This window comes from Neoarius graeffei, chromosome 3 (genome assembly GCF_027579695.1).
Source record: "Neoarius graeffei isolate fNeoGra1 chromosome 3, fNeoGra1.pri, whole genome shotgun sequence".
Lineage (NCBI taxonomy): Eukaryota > Metazoa > Chordata > Actinopteri > Siluriformes > Ariidae > Neoarius > Neoarius graeffei.
Genome location: NC_083571.1, coordinates 23,736,056 through 23,760,897, shown reverse-complemented (window position 1 = coordinate 23,760,897; position 24,842 = coordinate 23,736,056). Strand labels below are relative to the sequence as shown.

The 24,842-nt window shown below is 41.9% G+C and overlaps 1 protein-coding gene across 1 annotated transcript in view; it reads left to right on the top strand.

The window, feature by feature from the left end:
* Positions 1-3,556: 3,556 nt before the first annotated feature.
* The window catches only part of gtf2e2 (general transcription factor IIE, polypeptide 2, beta), a 72,619-nt gene continuing 51,333 nt past the window's right edge, over positions 3,557-24,842 (top strand). Inside the window, exons 1-2 of the mRNA XM_060916524.1 lie at positions 3,557-3,733; positions 6,078-6,238. Of these exons, the coding sequence (XP_060772507.1) occupies positions 6,079-6,238 (160 nt within the window). The 5' untranslated portion in view covers positions 3,557-3,733; position 6,078. The remainder of the gene's footprint in view (positions 3,734-6,077; positions 6,239-24,842) is intronic.

Here is a 24,842-nt window from a genome sequence, read left to right as displayed (position 1 = left end):
GGGGAAACCGGAGCACCCGGAGGAAACCCACACGGACACGGGAAGAACATGCAAACTCCGCACAGAAAGGCCCTCGCCGGCCACGGGGCTCAAACACGGACCTTCTTGCTGTGAGGTGACAGCGCTAACCACTACACCACTGTGCCGCCCGACCTGTGACCTTTTAACCTCAAAATCTAATCAGTTCATGTTTGTCCCAAAGCGCACAAATGGTGAAAGTTTGGTGAAATTCCTTTCATTTGCCTTGGAGATATTGTGTTCACAAGGTTTTCGGACAGAAATTTGACCTCACAGTGACCTTGACCTTCGACCTCATCTCATCTCATTATCTGTAGCCGCTTTGTCCTGTTCTACAGGGTCGCAGGCAAGCTGGAGCCTATCCCAGCTGACTACGGGCGAAAGGCGGGGTACACCCTGGACAAGTCGCCAGGTCATCATAGGGCGACCTTAGACCTTTTGATCTCAAAATCTAATCAGTTTATCTGTGTCCCCAAATGCACAAATGGTGAAAGTTTGGTGAAATTCCTTTCATTTGCCTTGGAGATATTGTGTTCACAAGGTTTACGGACAGACATTTGACCTCACAGTGACCTTGACCTTAGACCCTTTGATCTCAAAATCTAATCATTTTATCTTTGTCCCAAAGTGCACAAATGGTGAAAGCTTGGTGAAATTCCTTGCATTAGTCTTTGAGATATGGTGTTCACAAAGTTTGAGGATGGACATTTGACCTCACAGTGACCTTGACCTTAGACCTCATCTCATCTCATTATCTCATTATCTCTAGCCGCTTTATCCTGTTCTACAGGGTCACAGGCAAGCTGGAGCCTATCCCAGCTGACTACGGGCGAGAGGCAGGGTACACCCTGGACAAGTCGCCAGGTCATCACAGGGCTGACACAGAGACACAGACAATCATTCACACTCACATTCACACCTACGGTCAATTTAGAGTCACCAGTTAACCTAACCTGCATGTCTTTGGACTGTGGGGGAAACCAGAGCACCTGGAGGAAACCCACGCGGACACGGGGAGAACATGCAAACTCTGCACCACAGAAAGGCCCTCGCCGGCCACGGGGCTCGAACCTGGACCGTCTTGCTGCGAGGCGACAGTGCTAACCATGACACCACCGTGCCGCCCAACCTTAGACCTTTTAACCTCAAAATCTAATCATTTCATCTTTGTCCCAAAGTGCACAAATGGTGAAAGTTTGGTGAAATTCCTTGCATTAGGCCCACTTTACATGGGGACGGTCTGAAACAAAAACGCAAAAGTCCGTTTTCGTTCTCACTTTTTTCCGCGTCTACAGACAACCCGAAAACATAATGCCTCCTGCACCTTAAAGGAACAGTCCACCGTACTTCCATAATGAAATATGTTCTTCTCTGAATTGAGACGAGCTGATCCGTACCTCTCCGAGCTTTGCGCGACCTCCCAGTCAGTCAGACACGCTGTTACTCCTGTTAGCAATGTAGCTAGGCTCAGCATGGCCAATGGTATTTTTTGGGGCTGTAGTTAGATGCGACCAAACTCTTCCACGTTTTTTCCTGTTTACATAGGTTTATATGACCAGTGACATGAAATAAAGTTCAGTTACACAAATTGAAACGTGGCGATTTTCTATGCTATGGAAAGTCCGCACTATAATGACAGGCGTACTAACACCTTCTGCGCGCTTCGACAGCGCATTGATACCTTCACTCAGGAGTTGTACCATTTTTTTTTTAGACAGGGCGGACGGACCAGGGCATTCGCCCACCTGGCCGTGCCCGACGAGGAGCGCTCTCGGCCGGCTTGGGAGGCAGACGGCAGCCCCTCCTGGAAGTGTCGTTTTACCATGGGCCTCATGCGGAAAAATAAAGTCCCAATTTTACCATGGGGCTCGAGTTGTACCATTTTTTTAGACAGGGCGGACGGACCAGGGCATTCACCCGCCTGGCCGTGCCCGAAGAGGAGTGAAGGTATCAATGCGCTGTCGAAGCGCGCAGAAGGTGTTAGTACGCCTGTCATTATAGTACGGACTTTCCATAGCATAGAAAATCGCTACGTTTCAGTTTGTGTAACTGAACTTTGTTTCATGTCACTGGTCATATAAACCCAGGCCCGGCGCCATGGGGGGGCGAAAGGGGGCGTCGCCCCCTCGTGGCTACAGCCTCGCCCCCTCAACGGAGACTCAGATAACTTAATTGTTTTCTTTATTGTTATTGTGGGTGTATGTGTGAAATGCTGACACAGCCGCGCACACACAGACCTGTGATAAGGACAAGGGGAGGGGTCGTGCAGGTGGGGGTTTTACATGTACACTTACAAGTGCACTGTCTCTGCAATATCCTGCAATATGCAGTCAGTTTACGGGAGTAGTCTTTCCCCCACCGAATTAAACAAATTCAATCACAATATTGTGAATCCATTTTCTTTCTTTGTAGGCTAAGTCTATCTCCGTTTATGTCGGTGTATGTGTTCATATATGGTCCACTTTGTGCGCAAATAGCGTAAGAATATGTGTCGTTGATGTCACCCCCCATGCAGCGGGGGTGAAAATTCATCACTTCAGAGTGTTTTGTCCCCTACACGCCTAAACTGGGATCGTGGATTAAGTGGTTCGCGTTGACTCGGTGCGAGTCAGGAAGGCTATTACTGGTGCAGCCACGGGGTCTGTTGATTTTTTTAAATTATGATTTTGGCCGCCGAGCCAAGTACCTTAGACTTGCATTGACGTTTTGTTTTCATGCCGCGGAGCTATTTGTATGTATTTTAAATGTAAAGGACTTGCCTGTAGGTTTGTGTGTGTTTTTTATGTTTGGCATCTTTCCAGTTGTACCGCGTGTCTGTGAGAAAATTGGAGGGGAGGGTTAACAGGTGGGCACGGGGGCTGATAAAGCGCAACTGCCCTGGTAATATGTCACATGATTTTCCCGGACTAAAGCAACCTTCGGGGCCGTGGTTTTGTGGTTGGCGCAGTTAATTGTTTGAAACACGTTGTCAGACCGCCATCACTACTACACACTATATGAAAAATATTTGCCCCCTTGCGATTTCTAATTGCCCCCTTAGTAAACTGTTCCTGGCGCCGGGCCTGTATAAACCTATGTAAACAGGAAAAACGCGGAAGAATTTGGTCGCATCTAACTACAGCCCCAAAAAATACCATTGGCCATGCTGAGCCTAGCTACATTGCTAACAGGAGTGACAGCGCGTCTGACTGACTGGGAGGTCGCGCAAAGCTCGGATAGGTACGGATCAGCTCGTCTCAATTCAGATAAGAGCATATTTCATTATGGAAATACGGTGGACTGTTCCTTTAAGGTGGCGGAGGCATAAAAAACAAAAAAACAAAACACGGCTCCAGGACAGAAGGTGGCGCAATACGTGTAAAGTTCGCGAACTGTCCAGTGAAATAACCCCGTTCTTTTTTCCTACCTGCATTCTATAAATCCCGCCTCCGTCTCGACGATTGGCTACGGAGTCGTACTCGTCGAGCTCTTATCCAATCCCAGGTCGAGGAAACGAAATACGACACGCTTAGCCTTATCTGAATACGGGTGCGGAAAATATCACAAGAAACAAAGAAAAAGTGCGGCGTCGTCTTTTTTAGGTTGTAGTTAGCTTGTGGCGTTGACGCTTACAATGCAGAACTGAATTAAACCCAAGGGCAGCTCATGAGCTTCGGATTAAGACAAGAATATCACAGGTCTTTCTGTCAAAGGAAGATCGTAGTCGGATAAGCGGGTAGGTTTTAAGGACGGAAGAAGTTTAGCTTCATTCCAGAGTGTTGCTCGGTAGTGAATCTTATACTGGAGTTTGGGTTTTATTCACAGAGAGAAGGGTTAAGAGTCGTAGATTTATCTAGCAATGATAATGAGATTAGCCGGTAGGTTTTATTTCAGAATCCTGTAGGTGGCAGGCTGAAAACTGCACAGCTGGAGGTTAAAGTCATTTCACGACAGCTAGCTATGCTCACTTGGAGCAGAAGATATTATCCTAGGTAGCGTTAATTATCCATTCAGCTGTCGTTAGGCCTCATACGAAAAAGCTGCGAGTCGATTCTTCGATTCAGACGCGAGCGAATCTTTCGAGTCGATTCTCAAGCGCGCGATTCTGTTTCAGTTCATATCCAGCAGGTGGAAGAACGAGTCAGAATCAGTGTCGACTCCGGACTGTGGAGTCGAACAACCCTAATTGATACATGATTCTGAATCGACTCACTTGGAATGTAGCTGCTGTGGTAACTTAGAACAGGATTAGTAAAGGTGTTTTAGATTAGGTTAGTTAGCTCAATAACTTTTAAAATGCCTCCAAATACGAGCTATATGCAAAAAAAGAGTCTCTTATTGGATAATTACTTGATGGTTGGTTTTCTTACTGAGCTTCCAAAAAAGTTGGGACAAATTGTAAATAAAAACGGAATGCAATGATGTGGAAGTTTCAAAATTCCATATTTTATTCAGAATAGAACATAGATGACACATCAAATGTTTAAACTGAGAAAATGTATCATTTAAAGAGAAAAATTAGGTGATTTTAAATTTCATGACAACAACACATCTCAAAAAAGTTGGGACAAGGCCATGTTTACCACTGTGAGACACCCCCTTTTCTCTTTACAACAGTCTGTAAACGTCTGGGGACTGAGGAGACAAGTTGCTCAAGTTTAGGGATAGGAATGTTAACCCATTCTTGTCTAATGTAGGATTCTAGTCGCTCAACTGTCTTAGGTCTTTTTTGTCGTATCTTCCGTTTTATGATGCGCCAAATGTTTTCTATGGGTGAAAGATCTGGACTGCAGGCTGGCCAGTTCAGTACCCGGACCCTTCTTCTACGCAGCCATGATGCTGTAATTGATGCAGTATGTGGTTTGGCATTGTCATGTTGGAAAATGCAAGGTCTTCCCTGAAAGAGACGTCGTCTGGATGGGAGCATATGTTGCTCTAGAACCTGGATATACCTTTCATCACTGACGGTGTCTTTCCAGATGTGTAAGCTGCCCATGCCACACGCACTAATGCAACCCCATACCATCAGAGATGCAGGCTTCTGAACTGAGCGCTGATAACAACTTGGGTCGTCCTTCTCCTCTTTAGTCCGAATGACACGACATCCCTGATTTCCATAAAGAACTTCACATTTTGATTCGTCTGACCACAGAACAGTTTTCCACTTTGCCACAGTCCATTTTAAATGAGCCTTGGCCCAGAGAAGACGTCTGCGCTTCTGGATCATGTTTAGATACGGCTTCTTCTTTGAACTATAGAGTTTTAGCTGACAATGGCGGATGGCACGGTGAATTGTGTTCACAGATAATGTTCTCTGGAAATATTCCTGAGCCCATTTTGTGATTTCCAATACAGAAGCATGCCTGTATGTGATGCAGTGCTGTCTAAGGGCCCGAAGATCATGGGCACCCAGTATGGTTTTCCGGCCTTGACCCTTACACACCGAGATTCTTCCAGATTCTCTGAATCTTTTGATGATATTATGTACTGTAGATGATGATATGTTCAAACTCTTTGCAATTTTACACTGTTGAACTCCTTTCTGATATTGCTCCACTATTTGTCAGCGCAGAATTAGGGGGATTGGTGATCCTCTTCCCATCTTTACTTCTGAGAGCCGCAAGATGCTCTTTTTATACCCAGTCATGTTAATGACCTATTGCCAATTGACCTAATGAGTTGCAATTTGGTCCTCCAGCTGTTCCTTTTTTATACCTTTAACTTTTCCAGCCTCTTATTGTCCCTGTCCCAACTTTTTTGAGATGTGTTGCTGTCATGAAATTTCAAATGAGCCAATATTTGGCATGAAATTTCAAAATGTCTCACTTTCGACATTTGATATGTTGTCTATGTTCTATTGTGAATACAATATCAGTTTTTGAGATTTGTAAATTATTGCATTCCGTCTTTATTTACAATTTGTACTTTGTCCCAACTTTTTTGGAATCGGGGTTGTATAATATGGTAGTGTAGTGTTGTAGACCTGTCTAGTTGTATTAGTTCATAATGGTTAAATAGTTAAGCTCACAACTGCTTTGACTGTGTGACATTTTAATTTAAGTTTTATTGTGTGTGTGTAGGATGGACCCTGCTTTGCTGAGAGAGCGTGAACTCTTTAAGAAGAGGGCTCTGTCCACTCCGGCAGTAGAGAAGAGACCGGCGTCCTCTGAAACCTCTGGCTCTTCCAAGAAAAAGAAGAGTAAACCAGACAAAGACTCTTCAGCTTCTAAAAACAACGCAGGTTAGGATCTTGCATGCTTTTGTCCATACAGTGATGCTTGAAAGTTTGTGAACCCTTTAGAATTTTCTACATTTCTGCATAAATATGACCTAAAACAACATCAGATTTTCACACAAGTCCTAAAAGTAGATAAAGAGAACCCAGTTAAACAAATGAGACAAAAATATTATACTTGGTCATTTATTTATTGAGGAAAATGATCCGATATTACATATCTGTGAGTGGCAAAAGTATGTGAACCTTTGCTTTCAGTATCTGGTGTGACCCCTTGTGCAGCAATAACTGTAACTAAACGTTTGCGGTAACTGTTGATCAGTCCTGCACACCGGCTTGGAGGAATTTTAGCCCGTTCCTCCGTACAGAACAGCTTCAACTCTGGGATGTTGGTGGGTTTCCTCACATGAACTGCTCGCTTCAGGTCCTTCCACAACATTTCGATTGGATTAAGGTCAGGACTTTGACTTGGCCATTCCAAAACATTAACTTTATTCTTCTTTAACCATTCTTTGGTAGAACAACTTGTGTGCTTAGGGTCATTGTCTTGCTGCATGACCCACCTTCTCTTGAGATTCAGTTCATGGACAGATGTCCTGACATTTTCCTTTAGAATTCGCTGGTATAATTCAGAATTCATTGTTCCACCATGATGGCAAGCCGTCCTGGCCCAGATGCAGCAAAACACGCCCAAACCGTGATACTACCATCACCATGTTTCACAGATGGGATAAGGTTCTTATGCTGGAATGCAGTGTTTTTCCTTTCTCCAAACATAACGCTTCTCATTTAAACCAAAAAGTTCTATTTTGATCTCCTCCATCCACGAAACATTTTTATGCCTCCGCCACCGTAAGGTGCAGGAGGCATTATGTTTTCGGGTTGTCCGTCCGTCCCGAAACCTTGTGAACGCGATATCTCAAAGGCTAATGAAAGGAATTTCACCAAACTTTTACCATTTTTGCGCTTTGGGACAAACATGGTGATTAGATTTTGAGATCAAAAGGTCTAAGGTCAAGGTCACTGTGAGGTCAAATGTCTGTCCAAGAACCTTGTTAACTCAATATCTCCAAGGCTAATACAAATGATTTCACCAGGTCAAGATTACTCTGAGGTCAAATGTCCATCCCCAAATCACAACTTAAGGCATGTAGTCTACTAGGCGGAGGCATTTCCATTGCCGCCGTTGGCATCGAGTTTTATGTAGTTTTTTTTTTTTTTAAAAGCTTTTTGTTCGCGTTTTTACAGCGAAGCACTGCTAGTTGAAGTGTAAACAAGCAACAGTTCGCTTGATTCTCACTTGTGTTGGCTCTTATCTCTCTGGTAAATCATTCACAAAGATCATCAGAAACCCCTTTTAAAGACCTGGATCTTAGTTAAACAAGACGGAGAAGTGATCACGACGCATTGTAACCGTATGGCTGGGAAAGAATTTTATCGCAGCCTTCATGCATATGGATGACATTACCACCTCGCCTGGGGCAGAGTCCACCAGAGGACGAGGTATTGTTTTCGGCCAGGTTTTTTTTTTTCATGATATTATGGGAAAATGGCTGGACCAGTCTTCATGAAACTTTCAGGATAGATGGGCAATGGTCTCACATGCCCAAATGAACCTCTAACATTTTGGGGGTCATCTGGTCAAGGTCACCAAAAAGGTCAGAATCGTTTTTGTGGTTACTGCCTCATATAGAGGTGTTAGCCACTGTGCTGTAAGAATGTAAGAGTGTAACACTTGCGCACTGCACATACGCGTGTTCCGATTAAAATGGCCGGTGAGTGTATACAATTCGGTTCACCATTCAAAATAAATGGATTAAAAAAATCACTTTCAGACATGTTTATGCTTGTTACAGAAGGAAAGCGTGTTCCACTGAGCTCTAGCGCCAGGCCATTTCTGGGAGTTTGGGTCATGGCGACAGCGTGTGTATGAGCCTTGGTTCGGAGGTTTCCGTTTCAAAAACTGTAAGAGTGGAATAATATACAGTACAGACACTTGGTATATTTTATTTCTGTGATATTTTTTATTAAATTGTTCATTTTTGGATTACACTTCATTTTTGTGGCTACTGCGTCATAGAGTAAAAAAAAAAAAAATATATATATATATATATATATATATATATATATATATATATATATATACCGTATTTATCCTAATAAACACGCCCGGGCGCGATGCAAAACATGAAGGGGGAGCGTCAATTTCGACCCTTAAATGACAAAATTCGAACATGACAAAATCATCGGAATTTAAAACATTTATTTTGAAACACATGAAAATACAGTTATGTCCAAAAAGTCAATTAAACAATGTCCAGCTCGCTTATAAGGATAACATTGGTAAGTAAACTATTTGTAGTGACGTCACAATTCACGTCATCGTCGATGTTTATGAGCTCACAAAAAATGTCGTCCTCGAAACGATCCTTCACCGCTAGTTTTAAGTTAAAGGTTGTAGAACTGGCAGAGCAGAAAGGCAAACACTTAGCTGCAAAAACATTTAATGTTCACCGTAAACGTGTACAAGAGTGGTGCAAACAAAAGGTACGTCTCCACCGGTATTGATATCCGCAGCAGAGTGAATGTCCATATTTTATACTGTCCATGTTTACTAACGCGATTTCCGGTAAAAAAAAAAAAAAATCAGCGGTGAAATTGAACGTCTCTGTTGTGGTTTGTTGGATTTAAAGTTTGTTAAATGAAGAAAATGGTTGGTAAATACTATTCTAGCTCTGAAAATCGTGGAGGCGCGTCAAATAGGGAGGGCGCTTCTATAAGGATAAATACGGTATATATGGGATCAGAAAATTTTTTATTTTTAAGCAGTAGCCACATGGACCCATAGGGTACCTATAATTTTTTTTTTTCACGATATCTTCCTTCATATTCATAAGTGCTACCAGGTGAGGTTTGTTTTGCCTGGCAACACTTGTTTATGGTCGTTTTGATTGCATGCACTTGCTGAAAGACTTGTTGAAAAGACCACTAGGACACCCTGTTTAAAAAAAAAAAAAAGGCAAGACATGTGTTTTCAGTATGGCAGCTATCAAATGAGGAGTAAACAAAGAAACAGCTGGGGACTTTGAAGTGCTTTGTGACTGGAAAAACTAACGACACTTTGAAAACACTGACCTAGCTGAGAGGGAAATACAAACCTTTCGCCAAGTGACCACTGCAAACTCGAGCATGCTTCGACTCGGCTCCCTTTGATTTCAGTGAGAGGTTCAAAAGCCACCTTTCTCAATGTCTTTTTGTGAAATCCTGTGTTCGCTCACCCTTTATTAGTTCACGGGGAACCTTGAAGAAACTTCTCAGTTTCATGAGTTGATCGAGTTGAACAACCTAAAACAACACAAGCGTAAGGCATTTTTCATGCAAGCGATACACCTTGTCTGTACAAACACTTTGTCAACTGAGCTTTGGTAGACCACCAGCTAAAGTTCTGAATAACTAATGAGGTGGATGTGATGTCACGTGAAACCCAAGAATACTTAAGAGAATATGGTAATACAGCAACTTGATTTCTGATGGCTTTTGCGACCGTACGAACAATGTTCGTGCACCACCACAGGGAACCTGATCGTAAGTGTAAGGCAACGTATCTCAAACACTTGACCACTGGACAACAAAACTTGTATCTTTATTTCCATTAAATAGATGGGTCTTTATCCAGCACTTATTTTTAATTAGGGTGTTTTTTTTTTTTAAACAAGGTGGAGTTATTTACAAACACATTTTACAGTAAGTATTCATGACCGTTTCATATAAAACTCATTAAAACAGTTTTATTAGTCTACTAGCTTGCTGGATAGTTGACACTTTGTCATGTAAGGGCGATAGATGGATGTAAGTGCGGAAAGAGTTTTATTGAAAACATGCTAGCAAACTGATCCAAAATGGAGACAAAGGCAGAGTCGAAAAACAGGCAGTGGCCGAGTGAGGCACAAATAGGATATCGGAGGTGATGCGATACTCGTAGTCCAAAACCAGAAAAGGATACAAAATACAAGACTTGGTAACATTAGACGCAGAGTCCAGAGCATGTATTTTGAAGTGTCTGTTACTGAGAGTCCTTAAATGTATGTGCTGTGACTGAGCTCTAATCAGGAACAGGTGCATGGTAATTAGTCTTAATGGCGTTGCACATGCGTGGACGTGACTGATGTAACCAGACTAGTGTTTGACAGAGTATTGTCTTGTGACAATGCAGCAGTTTATTAATGTGAAATGCACAACTTTGTGGTTAACTGGAAATTCGGTCGGTTCAGTTCTTTTTGTAATCATCGAAAATCATAACCAAGCATGTGCAAAAATACCGGAAGTCTCGGGCCTCATGTATTCTTACGTGGTAGCAAAAATTCGAAATGTCCGACAAGGATAACGCTAACCAAACGCAAGAAGACACTCTGTCTGGAAATGTTTCAAAAAAGAAGGCAAGAAACAGAAGTATGCAGTTTGTATGATATGCCAGAAGGCCATTAGTGCTGAATATGGAAATACTACAAACCTAAGAAAACATTCAAAGCAAGCACAAGATGGCGTATGCTGAGTTGCGCAAATTAACTTCATCTCAAACTTCAAAAAGATTGCAAAAGGTGAGTTAGCAATTGTTTTAAGAGATGTACCGGACATTGAGCCCGTCATTGGTATGATCGATTTATAGCTCCAGCGATCATGTTTGCACCAAAAACTGCCTGTAGGAATGTCAGTTGTGGCTTGCCAAAGTAAACAATACCACGTGTGGTCGTGTTTAATTTATCTAACTTATCTATGGGAAATAACTTTTACTGACAATTTGATGTTTTTGTAACACATCTGAGTAACAATATGAAATAAACATTCGCTCTGATAACTGTATTTCAATAAGGGGAGCTGGTAAAGGGAAAAAAAATGCATGCAGACGGTTTACAGTGGCGTCTCACACTTGGCCTATATCTGCCTTCTTATTGAGATTCGAGACCACGTGAACAGATCAGTGGAATTTCCATGGTTACCGCAGGGAGTTTATCTGGCAGCCAGTCAAAGCATCGCGTTTCATCAAGTGGTTATTAATATACAGCGGGAGCTGCTGGGTGTTTTATTTAAAAAAAAAATTTGTGATTGGTGGAAGAATAACTGTACAAAATATCCCATTGTTGCAAAATTGGCTCAGGCCTACCTGCGCATACCAGCCACATCTATGTCAAGTGAAAGGTTGTTCAGCTCGGCTGGCTTGGTCATAAATCAGACGGTCTTGCCTGGAGCCAGCCATCGCAGAGCAGCTTGTGTTTCTTGGACACAATTTAAAACGATGATTGTTTGATTAACACTGATACAGTGGTGCTTGAAGTTTGTGAACCCTTTAGAATTTTCTATATTTCCGCATAAATATGACCTAAAACATCAGATTTTCACACAAGTCCTAAAAGTAGATAAAGAGAACCCAGTTAAACAAATGAGACACAAATATTATACTTGATCATTTATTTATTGAGGAAAATGATCCAATATTACATATCTGTGAGTGGCAAAAGTATGTGAACCTCTAGGATTAGCAGTTAATTTGAAGGTGAAATTAGAGTCAGGTGTTTTCAATCAATGGGATGACAATCAGGTGTGAGTGGGCACCCTGTTTTATTTAAAGAACAGGGATCTATCAAAGTCTGATCTTCACAACACATGTTTGTGGAAGTGTATCATGGCATGAACAAAGGAGATTTCTGAGGAACTCAGAAAAAGCATTGTTGATGCTCATCAGGCTGGAAAGGGTTATAAACCCATCTCTAAAGAGTTTGGACTCCACCAATCCACAGTCAGACAGATTGTGTACAAATGGAGGAAATTCAAGACCGTTGTTACCCTCCCCAGGAGTGGTCGACCAACGAAGATCGCTCCAAGAGCAAGGTGTGAAATAGTCAGTGAGGTCACAAAGGACCCCAGGGTAACTTCTAAGCAACTGAAGGCCTCTCTCACATTGGCTAATGTTCATGAGTCCACCGTCAGGAGAACACTGAACAACAATGGTGTGCATGGCAGTGTTGCAAGGAGAAAGCCACTGCTCTCCGAAAAGAACATTGCTGCTCATCTGCAGTTTGCTAAAGATCACGTGAACAAGCTAGAAGGCTATTGGAAAAATATTTTGTGGATGGATGAGACCAAAATAGACCTTTTTGGTTTAAATGAGAAGCGTTATGTTTGGAGAAAGGAAAACACTGCATTCCAGCATAAGAACCTTATCCCATCTGTGAAACATGGTGATGGTAGTATCATGATTTGGGCGGGTTTTGCTGCATCTGGGCCAGGACGGCTTGCCATCATGGTGGAACAATGAATTCTGAATTATACCAGCGAATTCTAAAGGAAAATGTCAGGACATCTGTTCATGAACTGAATCTCAAGAGAAGGCGGGTCATGCAGCAAGACAACGACCCGAAGCACACAAGTCGTTCTACCAAAGAATGGTTAAAGAAGAATAAAGTTAATGTTTTGGAATGGCCAAGTCAAAGTCCTGACCTTAATCCAATGGAAATGTTGTGGAAGGACCTGAAGCAAGCAGTTCATGTGAGGAAACCCACCAACATCCCAGAGTTGAAGCTGTTCTGTACGGAGGAATGGGCTAAAATTCCTCCAAGCCGGTGTGCAGGACTGATCAACAGTTACCGGAAACGTTTAGTTGCAGTTATTGCTGCACAAGGGGTCACACCAGATACTGAAAGCAAAGGTTCACATACTTTTGCCACTCACAGATATGTAATATTGGATCATTTTCCTCAATAAATAAATGACCAAGTATAATATTTTTGTCTCATTTGTTTAACTGGGTTCTCTTTATCTACTTTTAGGACTTGTGTGAAAATCTGATGATGTTTTAGGTCATATTTATGCAGAAATATAGAAAATTCTAAAGGGTTCACAAACTTTCAAGCATCACTGTATGTGATGGATGTTGTTGAACTTAATACAAAGCTGAACAGCTGTAGTCTCGCTCAGAAGGCTTGATTATCAAGTCAGACCAGATTTGATTTTTTGTTGCATCATTTTCAAATTTTTTTAAAAGGGTGGGGTTTTAAAAATTTTTTTTTTTTTTTTTTTTTGGTTTCTTGTCCTACAAGTTTAGCCTTTTCTGGCTTTTTGTTGTCTGTTTAATGCAAGAAACATATTTATTTTTACATGGTTTTTATTTTGTTGAACATGACTGATATGGACATGATGCCTCATCATTGAACTTGATTTAAACCAGTCATGTTGACTGAGTTAAGGCCAATTTATGCTGACAACCTAGTCCTCGCAGACGGTGTCGCAGACAGTGTCTGCGTAGGCCCCCCACCTTCGCAGACGCTCTGCGCGCACCTCCCAAAAATTGTGACCACCGCAGAAGCCTCGCAGACGACAGGGCTCTGATTGGTCCACTCTACCCGCTGTACACGCACTTCCGCTTCCCTACTTTCCCGGTTTGTTTTGTTTTCACGACCGGCATTTTTAAAAACACGAGCGAAGATGGAGCAGCATGAGGAGCGGTTGATTGAGGAAGTGAAGAAGTACGGACATCTATACGACTCCAGTTCTAGTCATTATAAAAAAGTTCTAGTCATTATAAGTAACCGGAGGATAAACACTCCATTAACCACACCCACCAACTACTCCTAGCGACTTCTCGCCCCCTTGCGTTGTGCCGGTGAATAACATCGCGCGCGCCTATTACTCCCGCTCAACAATAAATTACAACTGTCTGCGAAAAGCTATCTGCGAAAGCCTTGTCGCGCAAGCATGCAGAGGCCTTTAGTTGAATTTTGTGTAGTTTTTGTTCCTTACTTCAACAGCAAGTTTAGCTGTTTCTGTAGGTTTATGTTTAATGCAAGACAGTTTTTCACGAATTTTTTTTAATTTAATACTGTTGAGCAACGTTTGCCATATGGTTGAGTCTTTTTTTTTTTTTTTTTTTTGGGTCCTGAAATAAAATCCGAAAGTGGAACCGTACCGATTTTTATTTATTTTATTTTTTTCCCCCTCAAAGAAACCGAGATGGAAAATTCTGGTTGATTTTGTGCCCTTGTAAATATTTTGGCCATAAACTCATCAGGAGCGCCACTTTTTAGGCAGTGCATAAATATCTGTATTAGGCTTAATAGCATCACAGTAGGGTTGAAACTCTTTTTGATTAACATCCAGTTGAGGCTGAAGGTATACGTACACCTAGGAAAAAGATATTCATCTCCATACATTCCTTTTGGTAAGCCACTTGGGGCATCTATCTTGTGCACATCAGAAATCATTTTAAAACAATCGATTAGTGACAGTTCACTTTGGGCCATTATTAAAAAAATGTTCTGTTTCCGGTCCACCAGCTGGGTGAGTGCCGTTTGTGCGGTTGAAATTTTTTTTTTTTAACGCTGGTTTTTCGACATTTTTTTCGGGTTCGTAAATCTAAAATCGAACTTGACATTTCCGCATTCCCAGGGCTTTCCACTAAGGCTCATACTAGCCAGCCATGACACATAAGTAGCCAGCCGGGGGGGTAAACACAAAATAAACTCCTGTGCACGCAGTTCCCAGGATTAAGTGTATTTTCCACAGACCATTTATTTATTCACTTTACTCAAATACAAAATAAAATGGCAGTAAATCTTCTCTCTTTTCTTGCGTATTGCATCATGAGGCGTTCCTGGCTTGTAAATCTCTTATTTTCGGTGCATGACACATTCACGCAGCTGAGCATGCTATGAATTAACAACGACAACGGTCTGCAGTAGGGCTACACGATTAAACACTCAGTGAACATTTCTCCATTTGTGTATGAAAATACACTCCAACCACTCAGTTTGGCTTCATTTACAACCAACGGTGTCTTTTGATGCCAGCACGTAATTGAACGAGAGAAGACTGGTTTACCGGAGACAAAATGTGTTATCTCTGCTTCTGTTCCCTCTGATGTCGCCTCCGACGGCCCCGACACACTACTGCCTCCGCCGAGTGCGCGCACGCACACACCGTATGTCGGGGCCGCGGATGAGTTACTCTCCCTTGATCAACGAAGTCTGCGGGGAATTTGTGGTTATTATCGGTACAAACAGCGCGACTCACAACTTAAATGAGTGCGGTTCAGTTTGACATTGTCAGTCCGTTAGATAAACATTTAATTTTATTAAAATCGAAAATTAATATTTAGAGCCTGTGGGCTACAAAAATAGTCATTAAAGTAGCCGGCTGGACTTAATTGTGTAGTCGGCTGTACGGCTGGCGCTTGTGGAAAGCCCTGCATTCCGCGCAGAATATAGAATTGAATCAGCTCTGCGCATGCGCTGTGCGGCACAAAAAAATGGCAGCCACCATGAAGGAAGGAGATCCGGAGTTTTCATTTTGCTTAAGTGTGAAATCGCAAAATGGTATTCTAGCGAACAACAAAATGGTAAAGATTCAGAAAAACAAATCATTCAGTGATCATTTTAATAGTGTAATTTCATCCGAACTAGGCCTAACGCTCGATTTAGAACTACAAAAAGTCCGTGTGTCGGACATTTTAAGTACCTTTTGTAAAAGTTTTGCAAATGTTGCAGTCAGCATTTAAAATGTTAACTTAAAGTTTTTGTACAAGTTTCAGTTGATTAAACTGTCATTTTATTAAATGTGTCTGCTTTTGTAATAAAAAAGTACTGAAAGAAAAAGCAAACACAGCATTGCGATTTCTTATCCATCCATAGGTGTGTGTGTGTGTGTGTGTGTATGTATATATATATATATATATATATATATATATATATATATATATATCCCTCCCGACTGAAAATTTTTTTGCTCACCCGGTGGACAGGAAACGGATTTTTTTTTTTTTAAAGGATGGCCTTGTGTCCAGATTCCAGAAATTTCTTTATTTTTTAGAGAAGCTTTTGATCAGTCAGCTGTCATATTTTAAGTGTTTTAATTGGAAGTGCACTTGGCTGTAAAATGGGAAGGAGTAAAGACTTCTGGGAAGCTTAAAGGTTAGAGAAGTAGCTTTGGGACCAAAAGGCTTCTGGTTTGATTCCCTGGACCAGGAGGGATGGCTGAAGTGCCCTTGAGCAAGGCACTTAACCCCTAAGTGCCCCTCTGCCCACTGCTATGGGTATGTCATGGTCTTGTACATCGCTCTGGATAAGACTGTAATGTAAAGCAGTGTTTCTCAGGCCCACTTTACACGGGGACGGTCTGAAACAAAAACGCAAAAGTCCGTTTTTGTTCTCACTTTTTTCCGCGTCTGCACGACTGTTTTCAAGGAGGAAATCTGCGTCTATACGGTGACGCATAAATGTGTGGAATTCAATTGGATGTTGTAATAGAGTGTGCCGAGTGGATGGAGTGGTCAGTCAGAATGATGAGCAAAACAAGGGAAATTCTTGTACAAAAATAGTTTTCTTTTTATTCTTAAGCCAGCAGTTAACACAAACAGGACAAACAAACAAAAAAAAAACACTGATGACAAAACCAAACACAAATTCTGGGACAAAATGCCCACGCAAGCTAGGTTACTCTGGCATTACTCACACAGAGCTCAAGTCACGCGTCCTCTCCCTGCCGAGGCCATCTCTCCAATGAACAGTGCAGCGCATATTTAAAAGACTATGGCACAGTCTTAACACAATTAAAATCAGTCAACACATCTAGACAGATTTTAACAGTTCTAAACATTTTCACTGCATGCATTACACTCCTACAACTATGTGCAGACCTTAAATATTACAACAAACACGTAAGATTTTTAGACCATTTCTCTCCGCTCTAATGAGCTGCTTTCCCGCGCATCGCGGAAGAAACCTTGAAAAGCGCTTTCAGACCTGCATTCTGCTTTGGTCCCGCACCCGGAAGACTACAGCAGGTAAATGGCTACAAACATTTCTGGCTGATGTTAGATAAACTCTAGCAGAAAAGGATTCAGATGTTAAACGTGCGCACTTAATGAATCTTTACACGCTATTGTTTATAGTGAAAACTAATAAATGCTTGCGCTGTTTAAACCTGTGTCGCGTCTTTTACTATGAACACGTACCAAACATTTCAGGTTTACATATCTAAAAGTTGTAACAAACGTACCCGTAACAAAACATACTTGTAAAGCCCCCATTACCAAACCCACAACAGACATACAACACAGATTGTATTTGGAATGTCTTTGCAACTGTGGTTTAGTCCATTGCACTTGACCATTGAAACATGACCAGCGGGAGGAACCGCTGTTTAGTGACAGACGTATTGCGCTCTGTCACAGATGTGCATGCCAGGCGGTGCTGTGAAAGACCTCCGCTATGTCTGCACGCATGCGCAACATCTTCCGTCTTGTCTGATCTGCACATCTGCGCCGCGAAAACTTTGACTGCTATGGTAAGTAAGAAAGTAAGTAAAAAAGTAAGAGCATACTATACCCGCCTCTGTTCATTAACGGTATATGTGCAGATTCGGTATAGATGTTCGAAGGACTCCTGGACGTTTATTAAAGCTGCCAGAGAAGCTTGAAGGTCCGTTGGATCGATGTAATCAGACATGCTCTTACTTTTTTACTTACTTCCCGGGCTGGCATGTACAGTATATGACATATGTATGACGTAAACGCGTACCTGACGTGAGCAGATCCGAGCAGAGTTTCGCATATTGGATAGTTTAGACGGATATGCAACGGGGGCCGTTTTTAACTTATCCACTTTGGAAGGCGTTTTCAATTTTTTTCCGTTTTTCAGCCTCGGAAACGCCGTCCCCGTGTAGACGAAAGGCACTTCCGATAAAATAATTAGTCGTTTTTACCCGACAGCGTCCTCGTGTAAACGGGCCCTCAACTACTGGACCACGGCCCATTAGTGGGCTGCAAAGTGCCATCTAGTATTCTGCGAGGTTTTTTTCCCCAAGTTTGAAGCCAAATACTAAATAGTTTTTAGGATGTTGTAGGGTCCCAAATCCGGTAGCTGGTTTGCTGTATACTTTTCAAGTGGAATAAATACATTTGTGGGTAAATTTAAGAAGAATGAGCCTTTTTGTCACGTTTAAGCCACAGAGCGTGTGTGCATGTGCAGCGGGTTGAATGAATGAATGAATGAATGAATACGTTTGTGGGTAAATGAGATGGATCTGTGATGCCTGCTGGAAGACAAGAGCAGGGAGGATTGAGAATTGAAGGGCTGTGGCTTGTTTACACCCGATACTAAAACTTCTAGCGTCCTAGTAGCCATCTCAGAGATGCGTATAAAAAGCCCAAAAATTCCTCCTTACCTGGGCAAAAACAATGCAGAATTTATCTTGGTGTCCTGATCCCCAGATCTTTAACCCAGCTGCATATAAAAAAGTTGTACGCCTCCATGCTCTTCCAGGTTTTCATCTGTGTCCCCGAGTAGAACGATGTCTGCAGCACCAGGTAGTTTGAGATTTCTGGAAACTCAACGGATGGATATTTTTTCAACTCGTAGTAAATTAATAACTTTATATAAACACGATAAGTTGATCAGAGCTGGTGGAGTCATGCATGTACGGATACAAATCATTACAAATACAAAAGACTAAAAATATACACAATCTTTTAAGAAAAAAAATCCCCAAAACAGATCTGTTGATCTGTTAATTATCTTTACCAGAGATGGACAGAGTACCCAACTTCATTACTTAAGTCAAAGTACAGATCCCGCTGGTCAAATGTTACTCCGATACAAGTGAAAGTTGTCCAGTCAAAATTTTTACTTCAGTTAAAGTACTGAAGCACTTGCTTTTAAAAAAACTTAAAGCAGATATGCAGAACCTTTTATTTTTCAATACATTTCTGAGTGGATAGTATCTCCATCCTTGACTCTTGTATGCTGCATAAATGGGAATAAAAAAAATGTGTATTTGAGAGTTAAAATTGACCGCAAAGTTGGCATTCGAGCTGCCCCGCTGAGCCAGCCAGCCCTGAGTGCGTGACGTCACAGCGGGAACCGGTTTTAAGGCCGAGGCCTTTTACAGCTATAGACCAAAGTCATATAAATAAACATTTATGGTGAAAGTAAGAAATCCCGTTACCGACTCGCTCAACTAAGACTGATTTGACTTCGTTGATTGTGGGTTGACTCTCATTAAAACAGGATGGGTGTTATAACTTATGCAACATACATGTACATGCATGCATTTTCACTGATAAACCGTAAAAGGCTAATTAAATAATCAGATGAACTGAGAATCACATTCTGAAGCAAATTAAATAATCTTATACCGGGAACTTAAACACACAATACAAGTTACATGTATTAATCTAAATGCAGGTAAACAACGGCTTTTTTTTTTTTTTTAAATCCAAATGAGAGTCGGAGCTTACCCGTCTATGTTCTCGCTTCTTGAAGGCCGATTGTTTCGAAACAATTTGACTTTCAGTTGTTCGTTCAGTTCTCCGTTCATTCACTTCTCCCACGTAAGGGCGAGATGGCAGCAATATCCAGTTTAGAAATCAGACGGCTGCTCCACTCATTCACTTTTCTTCATACTGTGTATTCCGCCATTACTGCTGGGCTCAGGCAATTACTAAAACCCGGGACAGAACGGGATGTCACTGGTTTTAGCAACAACTACAGGGAGGTCACTGCCCAAGCGATATGTCCCATCTCGTTCCGTCCCGGGTTTTAGCAACAACCCTCAGCTCACTCCAGGAGGACTGGTGCAACTGAACTCACTTTCCTTTTCTTGTAGTTTTCTTTTCCTTTAATTGTTGGTACTGCACCCTCTTTCAATACGGGCTTATAGCCAACGCTCCAACAGATCAGAGGTCTTGTATGAGTGTTCAGTAAAATGTGCAGAGGAGAGACCACTTCGTAGGCGCCCAGTGTGCCCGTGAACTTCTCTCAAAACGCGTCCAAATCTTTGCGGTTTGAACATTCTTGGGCCGTGAATGCAACGTAAATCCAGCTTCTGTCATGTTGCTGTACCAGCCAGCAACACATCTACGTGGCATGGTGATAAATTAGCTCAAAATGGAAGATCGGAGTTGCAGTCAGCTCTGTTTTAGTATAGCGGAAATGGCGATGAGACCGATACCCTTCCTGCTGTGACGTTACGGACGTCAAGGTCATTCACTCAGACCGCTACCTATATAAATCACTTTAATCATAAAAATTACTATATTAGATTTATTTTTAATGCTTAAAACTATTCCTGTGCCATTCTTGAGGTCTCAAGGTGTTTATAAATGAAAGTTGAGGCCATGGTTCTGCGTATCTGCTTTAAGTATTAAAAGTACATTTTCTGTCAGTGCGTTGTATTATTGTCAGAATGCTGACAAAACCTAATGCCTCTGAAGCAGCCGACTGAATTTACTGACTAACCTGTAGAACCTGTAGAATAAATGCCTGGTAGAATGTTACAAACAGAAACACAACTGAACTGAAAAAGAACCTTTTTTTTTTTTTTTTTTTTAAATGCCTCCGCCACTGTAAGGTGCAGGAGGCATTATGTTTTCGGGTTGTCAGTGTGTGCGTCCGTCCTGAAACATTGTGAATGCGATATCTCAAAGGCTAATGAAAGGAATTTCACGAAACTTTCACCATTTGTGCGCTGTGGGACAAACATGAACTGATTAGATTTTGAGATCAAAGGGTCTAAGGTCAAGGTCGCTGTGAGGTCAAATGTCTGTCCGAAAACCTTGTGAACACTATCTCCAAGGCTAATACAAGTAATTTCACCAGGTAAAGATTATTGTGAGGTCAAATGTCCATCCCCAAATCACAACTTAGTAAGGCGTGTAGTCTACCGGGCGGAGGCATCCCCATCAACGCCGTTGGCGTAGAGTTCTATCTAGGTTTTTTTTTTTTTTTTTAATTGTAACACTCCTCCCCACCCCCACAAACCAGGGTCTCCGCGGATCCTTAAAAAGTCTTAAAAAGTCTTATTTTTAATATGTGTTTTTTAAGGTCTTAAAAAGCATTATATTTCGCTATTTTTTGACCTATGGTATTAAATTTCACATGGGAGGTATTAAATTTCATCCGGGTAGCCTACGGTAAATGAAAAAAAAACAAACATATGTCTGGATTTTTTTTTCCGCGCTAACGTTATTTATTCAACCAGCGTCGTTTGTTATCAAGATGCTGAACAAGTAGCACAAGAGCCGTTGTGTGTCTAGCACTAGTTCTAATAGCGCAGGAACCACGCCACAGGGGGCAGTGTGTTCTTTTATCCATGTAGTAGAACCATTGAGAGTAGAGCAGACGAGGAAGAAGTGGTTGAACTTGAACATGAGCGGAGATGGGGAAGTGTAAGTTTAGTAACAAGTGGCTTGAGGAGCCAAAATACAAAAGTTGGCTAACAACAGCAACTTCAGAATATGAAGCGAGATGTAAGGTATGTCGGAAAGACATCAAGTTAACAACAATGGGCTGTAAAGCCCTTGACGCTCACTCGAAAGGGGAAAAGCATATGCGCTATGCTGCTAGTCAGGCAACAACAGTCCCCATGCCAATGTTCGCCTCTACGGTCACAAAAAGTGCAACGCCAGCTTTAGCGTCTCCGGGTCCCAGCACAAGTGCTTTCGTGGCATTCGCCCCAACCGCTACGCTGAAGGCAGAAATACTGTGGGTTCTGCAGAAGATGCACTTATTTATTAAAAAAAAATGCTTTGAACTTAACCTAGAGTGTGCTTTTTTTTTTTACTGTACGTATTTGTTCCGCGGTAGTGGTCTTATTTTTTATACTCAGTGGTCTTAAAATGGTCTTAAAAAGTATTATTTTTGCTGGTCAGAAATGTGCAGAGACCCTGACAAACCAGTATGGTAGTGTTCTGACCCAGCTCTGGGAATGTGTGCACACATGTATGTATGTCAGTCAGGAAGACAGTGGAATAGCTGTAAATGCAGCTTGCTCAGAAAATAAAAATGACAGTCCAACCTGATTAAAACCCAGGTCCGCACCTCTAGCTTAATAATTGCCCAACAGCAGACCTGGGCATTTTGCGGGCCGCATCCGGCCCTTTGGTTCATTCTGACCGGCCCGCGTAAGGTTAATGAGAAATTACAAAATAAACGTATTTTCTAATTTTACCTCATGCATGGACTGAATGTGCATTGCTTTTATTTTGAAGTTGTGTTCAACAAAAACGCAATGCACGTGACATGAACATGACATGAAATCCCACGAAACCTAATCCCGCGATAACTACTTCCGTAATTTGTCCAGACCAACCACAAACTTGTACGTCATCCTTCAAACGGTCCAGCCAATCACATCGTGTGACGTCACCAGCAGGCGCCGGAGGCGATCTCCGGCGAAAAGCACCAAATGAGGTGATTAGACTACAAATGTGGGCATCATTATTATAATATGATGTATCTTGCTTGATATTTGGAGTAGAAAGACAATATTGTGATGTCTTTATTGTGTTTTGGGGTGAATGTGACTTGGGAGGGGAGGTACAAACATTCATATTTTGTTAACCATTGTTTTGGGAAATTTGATTGAATAAATGACATTTTTTGTAAGGCAACCTCGTTTTTTCCATACTCTTACCAGTCTTAGCAGTTTGTAAAAACAATGTTATTTATTGCTTTATATAAAGAAATACAATTAATATTATGCAGAATTTAGTTCAGCCTTTTGGTCCGGCCCGCCACAAAATTTTCTGTTTCTCATGTGGCCCCATGGAAAAAATAATTGCCCACCCCTGCCCAACAGCAACACTGCTTTAAGCAAGACAAAACAAAAAAAATGCAAGACCATCATCTGACATCAAAACAAAAAATTCCAACAATTTGTTGTGACTGACCAGTACAATACTGTCCATCTCACAGGTCTCGTGTGTGCGCGCACAGTGTATGTATTCATGCACATATGAATCTGCCTGTGGAATCGTGGTGGTTTAATGTTGAGCTAGCTCGTCAGTGAAGCTCCACCTGACATGCTAGCGAAGTCTTTTCAAACTTAATCATATTGTGTAGCTAATGTTACTAGAAAAGAAAGATTTCTACATTCTGTTTATTTGGCAAGATTATGCTAAAACGGGGGTGGGCGATTAATTTTTTTTTTTTCCATGGGGCCACATGAGAAACAGAATTTTGTGGAGGGCCGGACCAAAAGGCTGAACTAAATTCTGCATAATATTAATTGTATTTCTTTATATAAAGCAGTAAATAACATTGTTTTTACAAGCTGCTAAGACTGGTAAGAGTATGGAAAAAACGAGGTTGCCTTACAAAAAATGTCATTTATTCAATCAAATTTCCCAAAACAATGGTTAACAAAATATGAATGTTTGTACCTTCCCCCCCCCCCCAAGTCACATTCACCCCAAAACACAATAAAGACATCACAATATTGTCTTTCTACTCCAAATATCAAGCAAGATACATCATATTATAATAATGATGCCCACATTTGTAGTCTAGTCACCTCATTTGGTGTTTTTCAGTTTTTTATTTGTTCAGTGAGAGAAATCTAGTCTCTGTTAGTCTTTAACGAGTGCATCAGAGTCAGGTTGAATGTCTGAGGTGGAGATGCGAAGCACAGCTGACAGATGATCATCAGTCGATTCGGTGTAGGCATCAGATCTACAGATCGGCTCGGGCTCCGGCGCCTGCTGGTGACGTCACACTGTGATTGGCTGGACCGTTTGAAGGATGACATACAAGTTTGTGGTTGGTCTGGACAAATTACAGAAGTAGTTATCGCGGGATTAGGTTTCGTGGGATTTCATGTCGCGCGCATTGCGTTTTTGTTGAACACAACTTCAAAATAAAAGTAATGCACATTCAGTCCATGCATGAGGTAAAATTAGAAAATACGTTTATTTTGTAATTTCTAATTAACCTTACGCGGGCCGGTCAGAATGAACCAAAGGGCCGGATGTGGCCCGCGGGCTGTAAAATGCCCAGGTCTGTGCTAAAACATTTCTGAAAACACTTCAGACAAGTTAACATTCATGTTGGCATAACTCCGTGTTTACACGCTAACTAACAGTGTCCAAGTTAACTAGCTATGTGTTAACGTTAGCCGTAGACAAGGCTATGGCAAGTTGGCGGGCACATCCATAGAAAGTCATTCAACTAACCAGACTGCATAGCTATTGCAACATTATCGTTAGCTCTAAAAGCACCGACAACTTCATTGCAAGCTTTTTCTTGCAATAAAACATTTACAGACCTCAATATGCTTCCGCAGGTTGGACGGCAAGTTTTTGTAGGCTGTGATGTGCTCCGTTTTAGGCAAACAAAGCAAACATTTAACACGAACCGCATCTTTAATCCTTTTAGGAAACTGAAACCTGGGTTCTAGTTATAGCCAGCGTAAGCTCGCTTCAAACGAAGAGTTGAAAGATGGCAGCCTCCGTGATCGAGCGTAAAGATGCAGCTGATCATCAGTTTGGTGTGTGTTTTTAAAGTACATAAACATGGGGAAGAAGAAAAAACAACCCAGCTCATTTCTTTCCCCATAATAAGCCTGTGAGTGGTGATGGTGTCACTGCACGTGCGACGGCGTGACGAAGGTTGCCGTGGCAACGGGGCCTCGCGCTATCTGTTGCTTCCTGGATGCGCATGCGCACGCTATGAAAGCTGTGGCGAAATGACAGGCGTACTAACACCTTCTGCGCGCTTCGGCAGCACATTGATACGGAGCTCAGATATCAATGCGCTGCCGAAGCGCGCAGAAGGTGTTAGTCCGC